The sequence below is a fragment of the Lipophrys pholis genome (genome assembly GCF_963383615.2).
Source record: "Lipophrys pholis genome assembly, chromosome: 9".
Taxonomy (NCBI): Eukaryota; Metazoa; Chordata; class Actinopteri; order Blenniiformes; family Blenniidae; genus Lipophrys; species Lipophrys pholis.
The window spans coordinates 11,771,375-11,793,227 of record NC_137639.1 but is presented as its reverse complement, the minus strand read 5'-3'; the positions used below and the strand labels follow the sequence as shown (position 1 = coordinate 11,793,227).

The window sequence follows — 21,853 nt, the reverse complement described above, 5'->3', positions numbered from 1 at the left end:
AAGTCTACAGTTCGTCGTTAATCTTTTGATATTTATTATTGTTTAGTATTTTTCTTTTCATATCTTTGTATACACTGGATATGTTGTGATTACTACATTTCCCCTTGCCTCAGCATATCTTACGTTATATACATCAATGTACTGTTTATTTCAGCTTTCAGCTTGTAATGCAACACACATCGTCATGCTCAATATTGTATGAAACGTGTATAACCGAGACAAATGTCTCATTCTGTAGTTTATGTGGGCTGCTTATCAGAATATAAACTCGTACCCTTCCTTCTTTTCTATGTAGCTGCAGAGTAGTACAGGAGGCTGATTATTATGATAAATAACTGCAAACAACCTTTTTTTTTTAAGGTTACCTTACAAGCTGGAAGAACATATGGCCTCAAAAACATTTAATAGTTTGAATAAACATACTTTGAGGGTATTAATAGTAAGAATTGACAAATAGATTCATTTCGACTGTTATTCAAACTCAGTTGGTGAAATGGACTTTAGTGCACGAGTGGGTCCCTCGCATTCACCGACTCGCTCGTTTCACCAGCGTGCAGCTATATGTCCATTGTACATTCAGCTTGTGCTGCGCTCAGCCATCCTCCGTTGATATTGTTAACAGCCCGCCTCACAATTCAGTCTTTTGTTTTGCATTCGATGGGTTACACCCAGAGTCATTAAAATTGAAATGAATTCAACAAGGGCGAATTGTTCACACGGCTAACATGCAACACAGGAGCTCCGCCAGTTGCCGCGGCTCTGCCTCGGAGGGCAGCAGAGCTACAAACCCGCAGGAGTTTCTGCCACTGCCAAGCTATTGTTAGAACGGCAGCAGCAGCCCAGGGGATGGACCGACTCTGTCTCACTTCTTCCCCGCTCTCTCACGTGTCTCCTCTCATTCTTTCTCATGTGTTCTCAGTCCCTCTTATTTCACTTTGATCCTCCTCTCCATCAATATTGCTCTTATCGCTCACGTTCTCTCAAACACCCCCCATATTTCCTCTTTTCTATCTTTCCTTTTCACTTCATTCATTATAGAATAAGGATGTTTTATTCATTTTGTCTTCAGCCCTGAATTCCATTGTTATCTAACTGCAGGCCTTTAACGTCACAGCCGCTTGGAGCTCGCTACTCTCCTGACCCATTTCTCTCTGCTGTAGTCACAGCAATATGTCACACATTAAATGATACGTCACTATAAACAGTGATGGCCCATCTGGGTACATCTGTGACACAGCTACTGGCAAGTGTAACGGCAGGAGTCTCATTATGCTTTATGGTTTTTTAACTTTATCACTCCGGGTTGGTTCACGGTCAGCAAAATGTGAAATTGCGCCTCGCTGTGCCACCAGACATAATATACTGAGTTGAAAGGGCTACATCTTTCAAATCCCTGCACTGGCAAACAGCCATCCTGTTGTTGTGACAGAGCAAGGGAAGAGCACAACACAGAATTTAGACAAATCCATCAGTGCTGCTCTGTCTCCAGCACATTATTTTAACAGTGTGAGGGTAGAGAAATTTCTCAGAGAACAATTTTTTATTTGTATGGTACAGCTGTGTCATCATTCAACGTGGCTTGTAATAGACTACCGTATAAATGCTCTGCAGCTATGGATGTTTCTGCTTTATCAATAACACGTTGAGGAAATGTTCTTTTTTTCATCAATAGATATATTTACATAATATGTCTAGAATAATAGTTTCTTAAAATTTTCGCAATATAAAATGCATGTTCTACTAACATTGTGGAAAGACAGACTCGTGTATTAGGCTCTGTGATTCGGTATTGGTGAGATCAGCTGACCTATCACAAACCTGTCACATAGAACCAAAAAGGCCGATTGCAGCAAGTGGTTGCAGTGAGAGCGAGCTCCTTTTTTCCCCCAACAGAACTTGCGTTAGCATCAAATCTATACTGTGTGGGTGAGTCATTGACAACATGCACTCTCCGGTCATTCGCAGGTATGAGTTGCGGATGCGGTACCTTCCCAAAGGTTATCTCAGTCATTTCTCTGAAGACAAACCTTCCCTCAACTACCTCTATCACCAGGTAAAGACACAGCACATGTTTCGTCTAAATGAACAAGAATTGAGTTAAAACATTTTCATTTATATTGCTACTGTGTTTCTCCAGGTCAAGAGTGACTACATGCATCATATCGCAGACCAGGTGGATCAAGATGTTGCATTGAAACTGGGTTGTTTAGAAATAAGGTGAGAAGTGCATGCACACATTAACAACATGTACACTATTATCATGCACTTCATTTAAATTTCCTGTGTGTAAAATATGTCTTTTCCCTTTTGTGTAGGAGGTTCTTTCGAGAAATGCCTGGTAATGCCCTAGATAAGAAATCCAACTATGAACTTCTAGAGTAAGATTGCTGCTATTACATTTAATCTGTTTGAACCAATTTTTTTGAAACTGTTTTAAAATGCAATATTATGATGTTGTTATTCTTTTTAGGAAAGATGTTGGTTTGAGAAGGTTCTTTCCCAAAAGCCTGTTGGACTCTCTTAAGGTGAGGTTAATCATCTGGAAACGTAAAAGCCCAAGTCGTACTTTTTATGTCTGCTACCTGAAGAACAAGTTATGATTTAGCCCCTGCTCTGTGGGCTGGCTGGGTTACTTCAGAGTGTGTCTTCGCCTGGCGCGATGACTGACTGGATGTCTGGCTAAATGTCTGATTATCTGATTGGAATTAAGTTAAACCTCCTGTTGTCACTCAGCACGCTCAGTTGGGTTGTGTGTTTTTTTTTTTTCTTCTTTTTTGGCACTGAACCAATTTTCCCCCTGAAAGACTTATCTCCTGAAAATCCCCCCCCCCCCCCCCCCCCCTCCCTTCTCTCTGTCTGCCAGGCAAAGGCTCTTCGTAAGCAAATCCAGCAGACCTTTAAGCAGTTTGCTAACCTCAATGACGAGCAGAGCATCCACAAGTTCTTTGAGATACTGTCTCCCATCTACCGCTTCGACAAGGAGTGCTTCAAATGTGCTTTAGGGGTAAGATGACTCATTTCATAGAGCTAAATGTTGCACGTGAAGGTCAATAATTATGTTATTTCATGTATTGTCATCACATGAAGTCATGTGCATGGGAGGTTAGAGCCTGTTCAGGATGTGCAGGGCGGAAGACATGGCGTGTGCTCGTAAACGGCGAACAATTGCATTTATCGATCTGCACAGACCTTCACAGTGTCCATATATTTTCCTAATATACTGTTCTCTGCTGGAGTTATTATTGCAGTCATTTGCACAGCACGCAGAACATTACTGTGTCCCAGAGGGCATTTAATGTCAAAAATGATGAGAACAGATGAGAACACTAAAATTATTTCATTTTATTTCCATGTAACATTCCCATTAGTATTGTATTACATAAACATAGCCGATGAGTGGATGGAATATGACTTATTTTATTACATTTTTCCCTGCTGTCTCTTTGTCTTTCTCCCTCTAGTCTAGTTGGGTAATATCGGTAGAGCTGGCAATTGGACCAGAGGAGGGAATCAGCTACCTCACAGATAAGGGCTCAACGGTGAGTGTACGCACACAAGTCATCCTTCAAAAGAAAAACTTTTCGATCTGCATGCTTTGAAGGGAGATAAATGATTTCTCACTAACTAGACTGACTCTTGCTACCCCAGTAGAGATATTTTAAATGGTTGATTCTCATTAGTGCTGTATGATTAAATTATTAAAAAATCTTCTCTTGCTTGAGTAGCTGGTTCAATTTACACTTTCATTGAACCTACAACATCATGCAAAATTATGAGCAATCCACCTCTTTTCTCTACAAGTTGTTCCACTTAATTGTGGTATTTTGAGTAATCTGAAAATGGTTTTCAGATCAGATGTATACAACATGCTTTGGACTGGACGACAGTAGTAGTAATAATCAACTATACTGCCCTCTACTGGTTGGTCATATCTTTTTATTTTCTCTCCTTATCTAGATTTATTGCCAGATATGGCAAAGGTTTCTGCCTCCAAGCCATTAAAAGGAGAAGGAGAAAAAACAAAGTGTAATCATGAATCTCGACAGTATCGATCAGCTGCTTTGGAGATAAGTCAAGATATAGACAACGGGCATTTTCTGCAGCGCTTCAATTTACTCCATCCTAAACTAATTCAAGCTGCCTGTCATGTGGCAGCAGGTAATTTAATCAATGCATCTTTGCATCAGAATTCATTCTGCACACCCCTCATAAACAAAAAAACAAAAATTATAACAATAACTTGGCTTTAATAACTGAAATGTAATGTCTACACAGTAATCAAGCTTTTTTTTAATGTCACTATGTTGATCAAAACAAGTGTTCTCAAATAGAAAATGTCTTCTTTCTCAGTTTTCAGTCATAAGTGATCATCTTCTGCCTTGTTTTGAAGAAAATACTTGATGGGTATTTTTGTAGCTTTCGTGGTGTTCAAGTTCTGGTTTTGGGGTTTTGTGCTTGAGATGGTTACCCTGCTGCAGTGAGACTTTTTTTTCGCCGAAACAAAATACAGCTTCGTGCAGAATAGTAATGTGCTACTTGTTCTTGACAAGCGTCTTTGCTGCAGGTGTCTAACTCCACATTTCTTGAACTTGAGTGCTCCAGCTGTGCATCTGAGACATATTGATATAATCCCTTCTTCTGCTGGTCTCCTTACACCCAGCCGTATGTTAATGACAGAGACTCTGAAAGTGGTACTTGAATTCCTCTCTTATCCACATGGTGTTGTTTTGCATCCTTATCTCTGTCCTTGTTTCGCTTCTTGAACAACTGGTAGAAGACATTCAACCTCTTAGATGACAGCCGAATGACTTTGGGCTTTTGCTGGTTTCATGTTGGGGTTTTTTCTTTTTCTTTTTGTTAACCTTCTCATAAATTTTATGACAGTTGTTATTCTATCTTTTGTTTCTCCATTTTATGCTTGCTGATTTTATGATGATATAAAGTGTCTTAGAGTGTTTTTAAAAGTGCGAGGCAAATATTAATAATAATAATAATAATTATTATTATTATTATTATTATTATTATTATTGGTGAACAAAGTTTGGTGTGTTTAACACCGAAAATAGAATAACATTAAAGCTTGTTGCAGCTTCACTGGGATCTAATACCGCTGTCAGAATGCTGCTCAGTAAGCAGTGTTCCGGTTCTGCTGTAACCCTGAGACACAGCTATATTCATAACAATGGAAGAAATGGCTGCAATGCAGCTGTATTGCTTGAACTAGTTTCAAATCCACTCGTGTCGTCTGAGCAGAGTCTCGGTAGAAAAAACACAACTGAATGTTGCTTTAAATGTATTAATGACCGACAAAATACGAATCTGAAATGCTGCCATTTTAGAGGCCACTATATACTTCACAAATTGATTTAACATGTTCTCGCCTTTATTTGTATCCATGCAGCCGACACACTTGGCAAACTTCAATCAGGTTCAGTCCATCCAGTACTCCGCTTTGGAGGAGAAGGACAGGAAAGGCATGCTGCAGCTGAATGTGGCTGGAGCTCCAGAGGTAACACACACACACACACACACACACACACACACACACACACACACACACACACACACACACACACACACACACACACACACACACACACACACACACACACACACACACACACACACACACACACACACACACACACACACACAGTTTTACATTGTCAGATACTTTTTTAGTGAACCATGATTAATTGCATGTCAGAATAAAGAATGTTACCACTATAAACATAAAGAACCATGAAGTGACTGATAGGTGAAATGCAAAAAAAAAAAAAGGTATGTGTATATATTGTACATTTTTCTTTGTTTTTCTCTTGTCTCAGAGTCATTTGACACCACTTCCTTTAAATTGTTAAGCGCATTGCAAAGTTGTTGATAAGTGGCAACTTGGCTTTTGGCATCTGCACATGAGTGTCAGAGGGAGTGGTAGAGTTGTGTATGTGTGTGTGTGTGTGTGTGCGTGCGTGCGTGCGTGTGTGTGTGTGTGTGTGTGTAACAGTACTACGTGCACTGGTAGTAGACGTTGTTGCTAATAAAGCTCCCATTGTGTCACTGTGAAGCAGCTCTCTGTGCCACAATTACACTTTGTGTGTGTGTGTGTGTGTGTGTGTGTGTGTGTGTGTGTGTGTGTGTGTGTGTGTGTGTGTGTGTGTGTGCGTGTGTGTGCGTGTGCGTGTGTGTGTGTGTAGCCCCTCACTGTCACCACGGCATCGCTGACCACAGCAGAAAACATGGCCGACCTGATTGACGGTTACTGTCGACTCGTCTCTTTATCTTCCCGCTCCTTCATCGTCCGAGTCCATAAAGGTAGGACACACAACTCCTCCGGATGTTGTTATTTATGTTCTTCTTTTACGTCTACTTTGATGTGTCGTATTGGTGGCGTTGTGCACAGCTGAGTGATAATTGTGATCATTGCTGTGTTGATTCATGTGATAGCAGCAAGTTTAAACAAAGAAAAGAAATTACCTCACGCTATAAATAACCTTGACTCCACTCGCTGTCAGTCATCTTCCATGTCCAATCGTGGCTGGTGAGATTGTTGCTTGTCACTTTGAATAACAGGCTTGTGTTTTGGTTGGGTTTGCTAAAAATAGATAAGGCTGCAAAGCAACATTGATATTGTCATTGCACAATAACCTCAGCTTCTGCTCTGTCTGATTCATGTGTTCTTTGTGTTCCGCAGAGGGAGACCGAGCTCTACCATCCATACCAAAGTAAGATGATGATTTCTATTTACGCCTGTCTTGTGTGGATCTTGTAAAAATGCTAAGTTCCTGACTCATTAACTGATTGAAGTGATGATTAGATGTAGATTCACATTTGTGATACTAATTGTCTAAGCTAGACAGTTGGATGTTTGTTTTTTCCTCCACCTGTTGCCTTCAAGAACTACAGCCAGTCTCTTACTTTGACTATAACATGAGCTGCACAGACCCTCTAAAAAGTGATTGTCTCCTCTGTGGCTCAGAGTTTCAAATCATGAGAAGCGGATGGAGAAACGGATGGACGGTGTACGAACCCGGGCTGTTTGCGTCTCAGGTATAAATCACTGTCCTGTTCTCTCTTTGGCCATTCGGTCTGTTTCTCCTCTGTCAGCGTGCTTCTCCGTCCTCTGCTCTAAATGTCATGGATGACAGTGACTGCTAAGTGTCGCATAAAGGGTTCATAGATATGTGTCCGTGCCCCGCTTCCCCTATAAAGCCTCATCTGTGTGTGCAGTGAAGAGTCCTTGTCTGGCCAGATGTCCTCGTGGAGAGCTTTAGTCACTGTCAGTCTGTCTGAGCTTCAACTGTCTACTGACATCCGACTGATTCGTGTTTGCATGAATTGAGAAATGCCTGAAACGTAGTGAACCTCATTTTCCTCTCATCTCATTAACAGTCGACCTAACGTTGCTCTTCTTCCCCCCTCTGTTTCATGCTGCATGTGTACAGGTCACCTTAGTGGCGATGGTAAACTGTCTTCTTTCTACTAAACTTGTTTAAATTAGTAACATAACCAACTATGGCCATGCCTGCAGTCAGCATGTGTGTGTTGGAGCTCCCTCTCCCTCTGCGTGTCATCCTGCAGCTGTTTTGGTGTTATCCATGACTCAACCTGTTTTTCTTCACTTTGTTTTTCTGGAAAGAGGGAACCTTTCCGTCCCTCCCCTTTCCTCTTCTCTATCTCTCTGTTATGCGGGTCTCTCTCATTCCTCGCGTGCAGCTAGTCCGTGGTGCATGAGCGTTGCAATAATCGTGCATGTGTGTGTCAAGTCAGGTATGGTGACGGCCTTTTGGAAAGGTACTAACTTCTGAGGATGGTGTGTTTTTGGCACTGGTCTGCTGTCTCTCTCTCTGTGTGATGGAGCGTGTAAGGCACTTTTTGATCTGCGTGATTTGGGAGGTGATGAGAGTGGCAGATGATTGCATCTAGTGATCTGGCGTGGGCTAAAGCATCATGCTGTGATGATGCATCTTTTGCACCTTTTGTTCAAAATGTGACCATGTCAGCTTATTTCATGTTTGTCATTTTTGCTTTTATACGACTGAAAGAGACTTATTGCTTTGTCTCATTGTCTCCTCCCGACTTCGCTCTGCAGAAACCGACGACTACGCTGAGATCATAGATGAGGAGGACACCTACACCATGCCTTCAAGTAAGTGCACGTGCATTCAGATAGTGTGTAGGCAGACGATGTCACAAGTGAGAGGAACAAAGTGGCAGGTGCCTGTGTGAGTCCCATCAGTGGACCTCGTCAGACTTAGAGAGCGCTCCGTTTGTGCACACAGGGCTTTATCCGAGTGTGGGAGGGGGATTCAGTTGGTGATGGATGGAGGATTAAAGGTCTTTAGAAGCCACGACTGTTTGTCTGTGGTTTCAGTAAACTGGGTTAGAATCAGATAAAGGAGAATCTTACAGTGTAACATTACTGAATTCCCTTTTATTTATATAAAAGGGAATTTTATATATATATTATATATATATATATATATATTTCAATTGATATCGCTATGTTTTACTTTGAATACAGTGATGTCAGAAGCACGTGATCAAGTCCCAACACCAATTAAGAAATTATCTTAATATCTAAAAAAAATATATATCTATATACAGTATATAAAAACTTTCTTTAAATGGGTGAGCATTTCAACTTTTGCACAAATTATTTTTGAAAGTTAGAAATATTTCACATTGATTCAAAATAATCATTCAATTACTTGACAACCGAGTTAAAAGAATTTATAGTATTCATGTAAAGTAGCCTCTCGTCAGACTTTTCATACGAGTTCACTCCCGGATGACTGATCTCTGTATGAATGGTCACATGCATTACCTGACTTAGAGGTGGAAGCCACTTAAACCACACACTGTATATTTTTACACTTGCATTCTATATTTGTCTTCCTGAGTGGCTACAAGATTTTTCAAAAGGGGAAAAAAAATATCCAGCTTTCTCGCTTTTCTTTTCTTTTTTTAAACAGATTATCTAAAACATGATTTGCTTTATAATCAGAGGTGGCGGAAGTATTAACATTCTTTACTTTAGTAGACATACAGATATTAAAAACAAAAGAAATGTAAAAGAATCGATTGAACTGTTTCAGTTAAAGTTAAAAAGTACACGGAAAAAAATCAAACAGTAGTTTTAACTTTATTGATATACAATGCCTCTTAACTGTAGTCATTGTTTAATCTTTAAAAAGTTAAATCTAACTTTTGAAGGACTTTCTTTAAACACAGGTAATAAGTCTCACTGTTAATTCCTGAATTTGTCAACTCTTGCAGCTTCAGTGTGAATTATGATTACCTTGAGCTGCTCTGATCCTTTCATTGGAGCCGAATCGTCTTTATAGATGTTAAAACAAGTTATAAGTCCGTTTTGACACTGTCGCAAAGAGAGAGTACAGATATGTGTCTTTAAATGTAGGCCGCAATCGCAAAAAGTCACCAGAAAAATAAAACCTCACGTACACTGTCAATAAGTGCAGTACAAAAATACAAACACTTTTTTTCCTGCCACTTCTGATCCATTTTATCACAGTGTCCAGTGTTTACATTTTATTTTCTGGTGAGGCATGATCTTGAAAGGAGATTAAATATGATTAGTGGCCTGCTGTGTTGCTGCTGTTGATTATTGCCTGACCATCAGGTTCAGGGCTGTTATTCATTACTATGATCACTGCATTGCTAAGTGGTGACGCTCACGAGTCAACATTGAGGCGATATGGGCGATACCATAGGATCAGAAGTGGAGGTTCGGCCAGTATATTTCAGCAAATGGGCCCATTCAAGCCGTCTCAAATGTTGCCAAACAAGCTCCACTTTCATGCAAACAGATCTCCACATGGCTTTGCCTCTCTGTCATTCCTGAACCACGGCTCTTAGCTTCATCTTTTTGAAACAAGCACAAAAGGCTGCAATAAAAAAAATTGACACAGTAAAATAGTAGAAATCATAAAAAATGCTTCAAATATAACTCCTTCAATCTTAAATATAAGAAATCCAACAACTGTCTGTGGCTGAGTGAAAAGCTGTTTTGTTAATTGCGTGGCATCAGTTTGTCCTGTTGGTTTCTGAAGTGGTCCGCTTTTTGCTGTGTGACACGCGCCTTTTGAAAAATCTGTCTGAACTTTGAAAGTGATGAAGTGTTATCGCCTTTTTTTGCCTCCGTCTTCGCTTTCCCCGAATCATGTAGCTCAGAGGTTTCTCGGCAGTTATGAACATCCACACAGCGTCACTGTCACTCTCACTCACACTGCTCCTGTCAAACTGACACTGACACTATTAATGAAGATTGCAGTAACAATTTGTGGCTCTCTGTACTCACAGTTAGTTATTTCTGTCTTCTATCACTAATCCGTTTCCCCAGAATACTATGGACTAGATCAAGGTAAAGATTGGAACATACCATACCTCTGGTTTTATTGTGATGACACTTTGATTTGATGGTTGTCGTAACCTTTTTGAGTTTGCTTGCAACCATAAAACAAAGAGAAGTCCAATAATATTTCTGTATCTATGCCCTGTTGATTTGATCCCTCCCCTCTGTGGATGTTTGGTGTGCTCTCTCGCTCTCTTTTTCTTTCTTTTTTCAATCTGGTTGAAGCTTTAGTGTGTGTTTTACATATTTAAGGGGAAGAACAAAACAAGTTGTCTTCAGTAACTTTGTCAACAAAATAATTAAGAATAATAAAATCAAAAATAATCCAAATAGTCTCTAGATGTAAAACCCTACTTACCACTTATGAGAACAATTCAGAAACATAATTCAAGTCTTTTTGGAGTAAGAAACCTGACATGATCACCTCCAGGTTCCAGCTTCTTGTTTCTTCTTTTACAAACAACTGCTATGAAGAAATAAAAAACAAATATTTTTTTTAATAAAATACATTTTTATGTGCTGATGAGGAAAGGACAACAGGATTGTAAATGCTTTTCAAAGACATCTGCTGAGAATTGTAGCCTATTTAGAGATGAATTGTAAAATAATTTTATGTTTTCCGACAGATTTACTTCATTTAAATGTTTAATGTTTAGTTGTTTCCTTCGAAGACTGGCTGGAAAAAGTTCCAAATGTAAAAAAATTAAAATAAAATTCTCCATGTCCATATTCTCCAATGAACACCCTCTGAAGGGTTAACCATGTAAGTTCTTGTATACTTTACAAAGAAGGAAGAGGAAGAGGGAAGGTTTTTAATAGTTGCATTTAAATGCTGCATCATCCCTATTCATTTTTTGAGCTTTATATTTTTTTGACGCTCTGAGCTACTTGGGCATTATTTGCAGAGCACCCGGGCAATAATTATCCTTCTTGTCTGTGAATGTCGCACATTAGTGGCACAATTGAACTGCAGCACTTATCAGAAGAAATGAGAAATGTCTGTAAAATGATATTCATGCAAATTGTCATTTGCTCACCACATGAACAAAGTCAGGTCAACTGTAGCAGTGGTTTCATGGAACATAAGTTTGATTGTAGTCACCTCATGTAAACACTCCTATCTGATTAGATTTGCCCTCAGCAGCGTGGAGGAGGCAGTTTAGGCCAGTTTATGCTCTAACAGTCCATTTAAAGACCACATCAGATTGCTTTCCACTGTCTGAGCTTTTCACACATGTATGTTATGTAATGTCATCACGTGATGCTTCATGCACCGTGTTTTGGCGACTTGTTTAACCAAGCCCACGAGAAGTTAACCAAGGCTGGTGCCCTCAAAACAAATCCGTCTTTAATGCTGGCGAGCCTCAGTGTAAAGCTGAATGTGGGATCATGTCACAAACGGCCAACGTCACAGCGCAAAGCAGTATGGGATTTATCCACCGACTGAATCTCGGATGCTACTCAGGGTGCCCATAAATCCGCTTGTCAGTCTGAGTCTTTATTCAGTGTTCATTTGAACGACACAATCTGAACTCAGTCAGGAGGAATTCAATCAGATTGACTAAAAAGCGACTATTTAAACACAGCTAGTTTAACGACTGTCAGGCAGAGCAAACCACCAGCTTTTAACAGCCTCTGTTTCAAACATCTTTGGCTCTCGACTTTAAGATAGAAAAATCTTTCCTGCGACAAAAAACAAATCAGACAAGAATATGCACTGACCATTGTAACAGACTTGCAATTTTAATATCTGGCGTTGCACTAATTTACAATCCACCTGACTTTATTCATAATTCATTCTACCCAACATCTAAATTCATGTCCAGTGGAAACACTGGCTGTTATTGGCTGTTGTTTGTCTGTGTTACATGGCATGTGTGGCTGTGGTTTGCTCATGCTGTTGTTGCATGTGGTTGACACTGAGCAATGTTGACTGTTCTGAACCCAAGCTTGTCGGAGAAGGTCAGACGTCAGTTTTCTGTTTGTTTACAGTGTGTACTGCAGTCTAATATAATGGTATCTCCCGTATGAATTTGAGGAATTCTTTTCAAAGGACACGATCTAAAGATTCAGTTTTTACCATTGTCTGCATTTAGAGGAAGAAATACACACATGCACACTGTGAAATGCTCTGACAAGCTTGGCATATTGTACGGTTGTGTCTGGGCAATGATGTATGTGTGTGTGTATAATCTGAAAGTCTATTTTTTATTTTTTGTCTTCATTGCGTCTAGCACGAGACTATGAGATTCAGCGGGATTGCATTGAGTTGGGACGCTGCATAGGTGAGGGCCAGTTTGGAGACGTACACCAAGGAGTCTACATCAGCCCGGTACGCACCCTCTTTCTTTTCTCTTTTTTTTTTTTTCCGCAAACTAAACGTACACACGCACATTCTTATTCAGCCCATGTGGTGAATGCAGTATTTCTCTTTGTTCTTTCTCACCCCCTCCCTCTAAAGTCCCTTTGAAGATTGACTAGACCCGACAAGGAAATAGTCTATATTCCAATCACAGTAATAGTGCGCATTAGACATCCACACACTAATTTTTCCACATTACTTTTGTACCAGTGGGGGAAAAAAAAATGATGGGATGAGCTTGCCACTTTGCTGTACTAACACATTTCATGATGCAATTTGACTGAGTCATAATGCTCACAGTTTGGGGTGTATTCACAGTTTTTATTCATGATTTGACTCATTTGACAGGAATGGCTTATCATTTAAATTTGTCCTAAAAGATTAGAAGGATAATTTCAATCTGAAGCAAAGGGTTTTCATTTGATACGGCTGCAGGAACTTGGCTCCCTCACTGTTTTTAACAAAGTGATTTGTGTTTATTTTCACTTTAATCTGCATGAAGATTAAAGCCAAACTGCTTAGGGAGACTTACACGGTTTTCAATCTCCTGTGCTTTGTTATAACCACATGTAATAGAATTTTAAAGGCTCTTTTGCTTGTGTCCACTTATTTCCTGCAGGAGAATCCAGCCCTGTCTGTGGCAGTCAAGACGTGTAAGAACTCGACTTCAGACAGCGTCCGGGAAAAATTTCTCCAAGAAGCCTGTGAGTTTCTTTGCATGTGTACGGTTGCCACACGGTGACCTGACACTGACCATCACGTAGCATCACGTTCAGTTTCGATGATCATGTGTGTTGTTTTGACTCCTTGCGTTTCCTCTGCAGTGACCATGCGTCAGTTTGACCATGCTCACATTGTGAAGCTGATGGGCGTCATCACTGATAATCCAGTGTGGATCATCATGGAGCTCTGCACACTCGGAGAGGTGCGTCGCAATCAAGGATCTGAATAAATACAATTTCTCACGCTGTCAGAAGTTGAAACATGACTTTTAGTATTTATCCCCCAAAAAATATTGATGATATAAATGATTTTGAATAATAAACAACTGTTCAGACACAATATTTTGAATTATTATGTGGCTCCGTGTTTTATCAATGTATTTCATTCTCTCACCCTAAGTTAACTTTTCTTTTCTACCTTTAGTCTGTATATTTAGTTTTTACCGTTTGCTTTTTTCCTTCTTCCCCTGCCTTCTGTTTTTCTCTACTAAACATGTTGCAGACTCCCTTTCCTCATTCCTTTTGTTTTCTTCTTTCCATAGCTGCGGTCATTTCTCCAGGTGAGGAAATACAGTTTAGACCTGGCCACTCTCATCTTGTACTCTCATCAGCTCAGTACAGCACTGGCATATCTGGAGAGCAAACGCTTTGTACACAGGTAAGAAGAAGCCTAAAACTCACAGGTCAAAATATTCGCGTCAGTCAAGTTTTAATTAACAAAGGATTTTTAAGTCTTTTATGCAAAAAGACCAGAGAGCCACAACATGGCAGACATTTTATACAACTTTATGCAGTTCAATAAAAAAAATATTGTTTACTGGCAAACAAGCACCTTATGAAAATGATTTATTCAAATAACTTTCATTTTTACTGAAAGTAATGGATTGATTTGGGGGAAAAACTGACTACTCATTCTCGTTTCTTCTCTTCAGGGACATTGCAGCACGAAATGTGTTGGTGTCGACCGTTGACTGTGTGAAGCTGGGTGACTTCGGCTTGTCACGATACATGGAGGATAGCTCTTATTATAAAGGTAACTAAATATTAAGCACACGCACCACCGCTTTTGTATGATTTCCTTTGTTGGGTCACATGGGAGGAAAAAGCTTCATTATTATTCATGGGAAAGGTACGAGCACAAGTGATCAGTGAAGTGTAACAGAGGTCTTTTGTTTTCTGTTTCACAGCCTCCAAAGGTAAATTGCCTATTAAATGGATGGCTCCAGAATCCATCAACTTCAGACGATTTACCACCGCCAGTGACGTCTGGATGTTTGGTAAGTTGAAGGCTGTGTAGATGTTTTCTTCCCTGGTCTTGTCCCAATTTGTTGTTTTACAGTGGTTGTCAGAGGTGGGGTGAGCCTCCTATTGGGGGGCAACAGAGATTTTCAGAAGGGGTAACTTGGTTGGAAAACTCAAGGTGTTAGGGATATATTTTCCCTTGAAGACCTGTCATTTAATTTTTGAGAAGAAATCATGATAAAAAGGAATAAGTGGAAAGTCCACATTCATTTTCAAACTGAAATTGTGTTTTGGAGACAAATTATATTCAAGGAATAAGTTTTAGGGCAACTTCATATATGTGACAATTGCATACTATATAAAAGGACAAGATACTTTGCTCAAATGACCAGTTTTGGTTTTTGTTTCCAGTGGATCTTAGCGGCTTTTAGTAATAGTATAATGTAAAACACATTATGAGGTCAGGGATTAATACAAACATTACTACTAGAAAACATGTGCAAACTGAGAATTGGGTTGTGGTGTATGTAATCTGGTTTAAGCTTTGTCAGTGGAGCATATGCTCTTGCACTTGGAAACCTTTGCTCTTATTTGTGTACTATGCGTATTTCCTCTCGGTTGCCACTTTTCCCCTCTGCGTATTTTCAATGAAGCATGAGATGGTGCCCGTCTCATTGTGATTTCACATTTGTATCGACTTTCTCCTCTCCAGGCGTCTGTATGTGGGAGATTTTGATGTACGGCATCAAGCCTTTCCAGGGTGTGAAGAACAACGACGTCATTGGCAGGATAGAGAACGGCGAGCGGCTGGCTATGCCCCCACAGTGCCCTCCTACTCTCTATAGCTTGATGACCAAATGTTGGTCGTATGATCCCAGCAAGAGGCCGCGCTTCAATGAACTGAAAACACAACTGAGGTACATGAGTTACTGTGATTTCAGTGTCTGTGTGTGTTTGTGTTTGTCTGTGTTGTTTGGGAGTTTTGAAAAACAATGTCAATGGCAACTTTTCAGGTAAGGGAGTCAAGTTTTTTTTTTTTTTTTTTACTTTTCCTTCTGTTGTGCAACTACAGAAAAAAACCTTTCTGAATGGGCTTTCCGTTGCACCTTCTTAACAGCAGGTGTCACTCTCTCTCTCTGCCATAATCACACCAATATCAAAGTGAGTTGATCCAGAAGACCATGCAAATATTTTTTAACTGTGCTATTTTGGTTTGCTTAGTAAAATAAAATCAGTCCAAGACTGTAGATTAAAGACATGCGAAAAGCTCAAATAACCAGGTCTGAAACCCATCACTTTTCAATTTCTACATTTAAAACAACCGCCGTCCATTGTGCTTCCTTTTTTTCCCCACCATTTCTTCCCTCTTGAGATATATATTGTAGTTTTCAGACTTTACTAATTCAACTTATCAAACCTCCAAAACAGGTGATTGATCGTAGTTACTCTCTACTGCCTGTTTTGAGCAGCCGGCTTTATGGTTACTATGGTAACATAGTTGTGACGATGACAGAGGTAGATTAAATGATAAAACCTCTGTCACACCTTGCTTTTCTTCCACAATGATACATCACCGCCACTGGCTTTGCCTGGAAAAAGACTTTATCTATTAGGACACACCCTCCAGGGCGTGTTGTGATCAGATCAGACGCAGCAAGATCCCGTCACTCCTGAGTAAACCACAGAGTCATTTGTTACGTAAAACAGGAAAGATTGAACCTATTCATCTCTCTATTGATATACTTATAACAGACTTTTGTGATTAGTTTTTTTTTTTTTAAATAGAGCACTGAATGCATCATTCTACCCAAAAAAAGATCTACTTTCAGGGTCATTGTGCAGCCCCAATCTCAGTTTAAATCAAAAATAGAATTGAGCCGGATAAATCTGACATGCCTCACAGTTTGGGTCAGCTGATTCTATGTTTGTAATTAATGGTAATGATAGGATGCTACCAAAGAGACATCACCATACTCAGATCTTAATTTTGCCTCAGCACACACCAACAATTTAAAAGCAGCTGTTTGGAATACAGCGTGTGGAAGCTTTACGTCATTTGACCTGTTGCTCAACCGTCTGTAGGGAAATTATGCATCATGTTAGGACAGAGATACTATTGGCACAAATAGCTGGTACACTTAAAAAAGGAGAAGAAAAGGAAAAAGAAATAGAAGGATTTACCACTATGTAATTTACATCAACTTCTATTGACTTTCTTTCTTTTCTTGTTTGGTGAACAATGATGGGAAAATGGAGTTCAGTAAGGGCAGAGCTTTTTCCAGCTACTATTCTCAACAAATCATAATCATTCGGACAAGAATGGGCCTGTAGCTTTTTGGAAATGGTGTTTCAGTTTTGCCTCTGATGGGAAATGTGAAAAAAAAAACAAAAAAAAAACTACTTGTGGTTTCTGGTGTCTGACTACGAGTATGCAAACAAATTGAGATGATATTTGCACAATACTTTAAATACAGTCTGTGTTCAATGTTAGAGGAGACAGAAACTTGATATGAATGTGTTTGGTTTACTCCTTCATGCATATTTTGGGGGATTACCTACTGGATTGCTTTGACACCATAGAACATCTTCTACTTAAACTCTTCGCACAAAAAGTAAAACAACCGAGTAATGCAGCAAGATGCCATCACTGTTTCCTCCAATGTGCACATTCTCTTGGCCTTACCCATTCTCTCTTATAGAGAAACAGGAAAATAAGAGTACATATTCAACTCCTGTGGTTTTATGAGTTTGCTTAAAACCAGCATGACTCACACCTGAAATTCCACCTCTGGTTTCATCAGTGTCAGCTCTTTCTGTTTCTCCTGCTGATTCTCCTCTTTACATTCTGTTTCCCTCCTTTTCCAGCCCCATATTTCATCCTGGCCTGCCGTCTTTCATATTTTCTTTGTGAAACTGAGAGCTCTCACATCGAGGAGGTCCCACTCAGTTTGACACATTACAGACGGAGTTTGTGCAGTCGTATGTTTCAATGAGCTTGAAAAGTATGTGTGCATTTGAGTTGCTGGGGTGAAACATTTAATCATGTTTATCATTTGATGTTTGCATGATGTTGGTGAGTTAAGGAACTCTCAACGTGCCTCAAAACTGTGTCTTGGATACCGAGTCAATATTGACTATGTTTGCTGCAGTCACAAGCTATTTATAGGAGATATCACGACCATATAAGGCTATACAATTAGGTTTACTTTTGGTCTGGCAGACTTTTGTATCATAATATCAATTATAGGTCTCTCGAGCCAAATATGCAGCTCTCAGCCACTACTACAGTTTTCCTAGACGGTGGACCAACATGAATGTGTGTGTGTGTTTACACAGTGGGTTGCTGCCAGGAGCTACAGCTTCACAGAGAGAGGGAGGGAGAAGGAAGGGGGGAGAGAGAGAGGGAGAGGGAGAGGGAGGACAAAACAGAGACAATGAAAGAAGGCAGGGAAAAAGTTTCACAGCACCGTACTCCTCATGGTCAAAGCTAAACCACTCAGGCTCCTGATCCTCATCATATTATCCTAACAGTCAAGTACAGTACTGTACTGTAGCTTGAGCTAAAACTAGGCATATATATGTAATGGTGCCTGGAGACATAGGCTTCATCTGTTTAATATTGTTCGGAGCGTTCGCGGTCGTTCATCTCGACATTTATTAGCGAGTCAGTTCTACCAGCCCATCATCGATCTGGTGGGTTCGTTATTCTCCTGTAGGTGCCTAAGTGGATTTACTCTGGTGATATTGGATTGGCCTTTTGCTCAGGTAAAGTATGAGCTCTGTTTCTCATCAGAAAAAAATATATTATTTTTAGTATATCATCAGCTACAGTGTGAGGATAACGTTCATCGGATGTCTGTGCGCATTTGGAATGGTCAGCCTTTGTATGCTTCCTTCATTGTTTATTCTTTGACACTCTTAAGTAGAATAGGTATTTGACTTTTAGAAACATCTGATATCCAAATCTTTATCATCTAGAAAAACACAGTCAAAAAGATGAACCAGTGGTGGATAAGACTGAAAAGGTTATAGTGAAGTGCCTTATGTGAGTCAGCCTGCAGCGTCCTGGAAAATGATCATTAGGATTTTTCACATTTACATAACATTTGTTTTTGAGTTCTAAATATTCAGCCATAGTCTGGATTTTTAATACCCAGACGTTTGATTACAATATAATTTACTTTGAAACAGAAACATAGCCTGTTTTTGAGAGTTGCTGAACACACTATTAAAACCAGGTGCAACAATGGATATGACCAAATCTGTCAGACAGATCTTGCATTTGTCTTTGCAAGATATTTTTAATTTTTTTTGCTTTATGTTTCTGCCGTATAAAATTGGTTGACGGTCGAGAACGTAGGCATTAGTCGCCATCACTCGTGGTCACACCGGCAGGTCTCATGTGAGAGCGGCGTGAGAGTAAAGCCGGGCGTTACAGAAATGCCCGAGACTGTGCAGCGGGCCAGGCCTGAGTAAATAAACTGTGGAGGCGTTGTTATTCCAGGTGGAAGCACGGTGTAGGTGGGAGGATGAGACGGGCGGTGTTGATGCTACCAGGTGCTGATGGTATCATCATCACACATATTCATACATGATGCAATTTAGTGTTACTCAGTGACGCATAATTAGCAGACTGATGATGACTGATCTGGATTCATCATGAACTGACATGCTTAAGATAAACTGACAAGAATTTCTGGATAAATGTGGGATGTATTCTCACACAGGTCATATAAATGTACGGAAAAATGTGGAGGCATAGATAAATATATTATTGATCCCAAAGGGAATTCAAATATATGAAAAAAATATAGAAATAGTAAAAGAACAAAGAAGAAAAATTAAGAATTCAAGTACAACAGTTTAAATCACATAAACATATGTGTATCTAAAGAAAAACACTACCTCTGATCTCTTGAAAGGCTGTATTATTAATATATATAGTTTTTTTGATTTTCATGATGTCAAAACTGAAATTGTAAAGAATCAGACAAAAAGGGTTTGACATGTTTCATTTCATCTATGAATGGTGAAAGTGGAAAAATAAAAGATACTTTCCCCTTTTATTGCAGTTTTTTCAGATGTATATGAGTATACCATTACATACATTGATTAAAAGGTTAGATAAACTCTAAATGATAAATAAATAAATATAGATAGATAGATAGATAGATAGATAGATAGATAGATAGATAGATAGATAGATAGATATGGACTTAGTAACAAAAAATAAATCTGTATTAAAATGTAGTTAATTGTTGAATGTGATAAAATAAGATTAGATAAGATCATCCTTTTTTTGGCCCATAATGGGGAAATTTCCATTGTTGCAGCAGCAATTGAACAGTAATAAGAGAAGCAAAGGCAAAGAATACAAACTATAATAATAAATGCCATTCAATTAGGCTTCAAAATGAATAACGACAATGAAAATATGACAGATCAACATCATGTCTTGAGGCTGAAAAGGAGAGACTGAAAAGAAGTGGGCAGCAAGATATCGTTGCAGAGGTGAGTGTGTGTTGTGATGGAAATGCAGACCTGACAGCAGAGTGACTCGGACAGGTGCAAGGACACACCAACTCTCTGCAGGAGACAACAGAACAGCAGGGTAATGATGTTACTCGAAATAGCTGTCACCCGTGTTGTGCAGAGGCGAGCAGAAAGGCTGTGTGACTTTGGCGACAGTGTGTGTGTGGTGTGTGTATGTGCGCAGCGGGATTATTTGACAGTCCTGCTTTGTGGGGCCATCAGAGGCAGCTGCTTCTTTGGGAATGTCAGGGTTCGGTTTGGTTTTGGAGCAGTTTTCACAAGGAACAGGTCAGTAATTTTATAAAATGTGGACACTGTGGGTTTTTGGGGTTGTGGGATGCTCCGTTGGCTTTTTGTAATTCAGCTTGTTACTCAAAGATTCATGGGTTCACTTATAGTCATTCCTGAATCTCACTGAAGGAACAAGAGCGTAAACATGGGGTCAAGTTCCATCATAACACTACAGGAGACGTGGGAAGACTTCTGCCAAAGTGGAGACGTCGAGTTTTGTTGTACAGCTTCTGAGGCTGAAACAGTTGTGTTTTATTGACGTTTCTAACTTACTGATTGTTACTGGGAGTTATTTGAGCGATAATCGTTGGACTTAATCACAAAACTGAACTGGATTTTCTCCTAATGGTTGTATTTTGTGTGGTTTCCAGCCAGTGCAGCGTGTGAGCTTTATTCTGCATGCAGGAGCTTTAGTGGGTACCCGACACACTGTAATGAAACTCTGACACAGAGAACAATGTGTGCCTGTTAATAATGCTGTCAGTGAGTTTTATTATTTGCAGCAGGGGGTAGAAAACCACTTAAGGTGGCAGTTTGCCCGTTAAGAAGATGTCTGCACTTTAGCGAGTGAAATTTAGCACAGTAAATGCAAAACTGCAGCAACGTTTGACACTTTAATTGAGCAGCTCTCAAGATTAAATCTCATAAAAAATCATGGTGCGAAAATGTGAAAATAAAAGCAAGTTTGCATGTTTATGTCTTGTAAACCTGTTTATATCTTTGAAGTAGTTGTCATGCACATTGGCTCTTTACAACATTTCATACAGACAGTAGTCTTGTTTGGTTTGGTTCATTTCAGGCATGTTATACTTCATACTCAACAACAGATCTGGGGATGCTTTAAAACAGACCTCTGTGTAATAGAATGGGGTGTTCTGTGTTTACCACCACACACTGATTTGTGTATTTGTCCTGGAGGTTGCCACTCGATTCACTCCCCATCACAGAGTCACTGTCTTGTCTTGTTATAATGTTTTCATTGTTTTTGTTTGCAGCACTATATTAGACGAGGAGAAAGTCCAACAGAAGGAGAGGAACAGGATGGAGATGAGGAGACAGGTCACTGTTTCCTGGGACTCTGGAGGGTCGGATGAAGCGCCGCCAAAAGTAAGACATCACTACACCACGTGTGTCCTCGTCTGTGTGGGATCAGAGCCTGTTGTGTTTGTGTTGTTTGCAGTAAAACACATTGCAAGTCTCATCCTCTTTGAATAAGATCCCTCAGTATCAGCGGTAAAGTGTTTCTTAAATTTCCACCACTGTGTGAGGCTACAGGCTGTCTGCAGAGCACCTGTGACATACTTTGTGAGATATACGTACGTAAAGGTCTAA

The 21,853-nt window shown here is 39.7% G+C and overlaps 1 protein-coding gene across 1 annotated transcript in view; it reads left to right on the top strand.

Moving 5' to 3' along the window:
* Positions 1 to 21,853, top strand: part of LOC308114541 (focal adhesion kinase 1-like) — a 63,409-nt gene that overhangs the window by 24,627 nt on the left and 16,929 nt on the right. Inside the window, exons 5-23 of the mRNA XM_080471497.1 lie at positions 1,966 to 2,053; positions 2,138 to 2,217; positions 2,316 to 2,378; positions 2,471 to 2,525; positions 2,864 to 3,004; positions 3,462 to 3,539; positions 5,402 to 5,509; positions 6,195 to 6,312; positions 6,692 to 6,722; positions 6,977 to 7,047; positions 8,090 to 8,146; positions 12,607 to 12,704; positions 13,354 to 13,438; positions 13,559 to 13,659; positions 13,999 to 14,114; positions 14,389 to 14,489; positions 14,644 to 14,733; positions 15,411 to 15,615; positions 21,517 to 21,628. Of these exons, the coding sequence (XP_080327623.1) occupies positions 1,966 to 2,053; positions 2,138 to 2,217; positions 2,316 to 2,378; positions 2,471 to 2,525; positions 2,864 to 3,004; positions 3,462 to 3,539; positions 5,402 to 5,509; positions 6,195 to 6,312; positions 6,692 to 6,722; positions 6,977 to 7,047; positions 8,090 to 8,146; positions 12,607 to 12,704; positions 13,354 to 13,438; positions 13,559 to 13,659; positions 13,999 to 14,114; positions 14,389 to 14,489; positions 14,644 to 14,733; positions 15,411 to 15,615; positions 21,517 to 21,628 (1,798 nt within the window). The remainder of the gene's footprint in view (positions 1 to 1,965; positions 2,054 to 2,137; positions 2,218 to 2,315; positions 2,379 to 2,470; positions 2,526 to 2,863; positions 3,005 to 3,461; positions 3,540 to 5,401; positions 5,510 to 6,194; positions 6,313 to 6,691; positions 6,723 to 6,976; positions 7,048 to 8,089; positions 8,147 to 12,606; positions 12,705 to 13,353; positions 13,439 to 13,558; positions 13,660 to 13,998; positions 14,115 to 14,388; positions 14,490 to 14,643; positions 14,734 to 15,410; positions 15,616 to 21,516; positions 21,629 to 21,853) is intronic.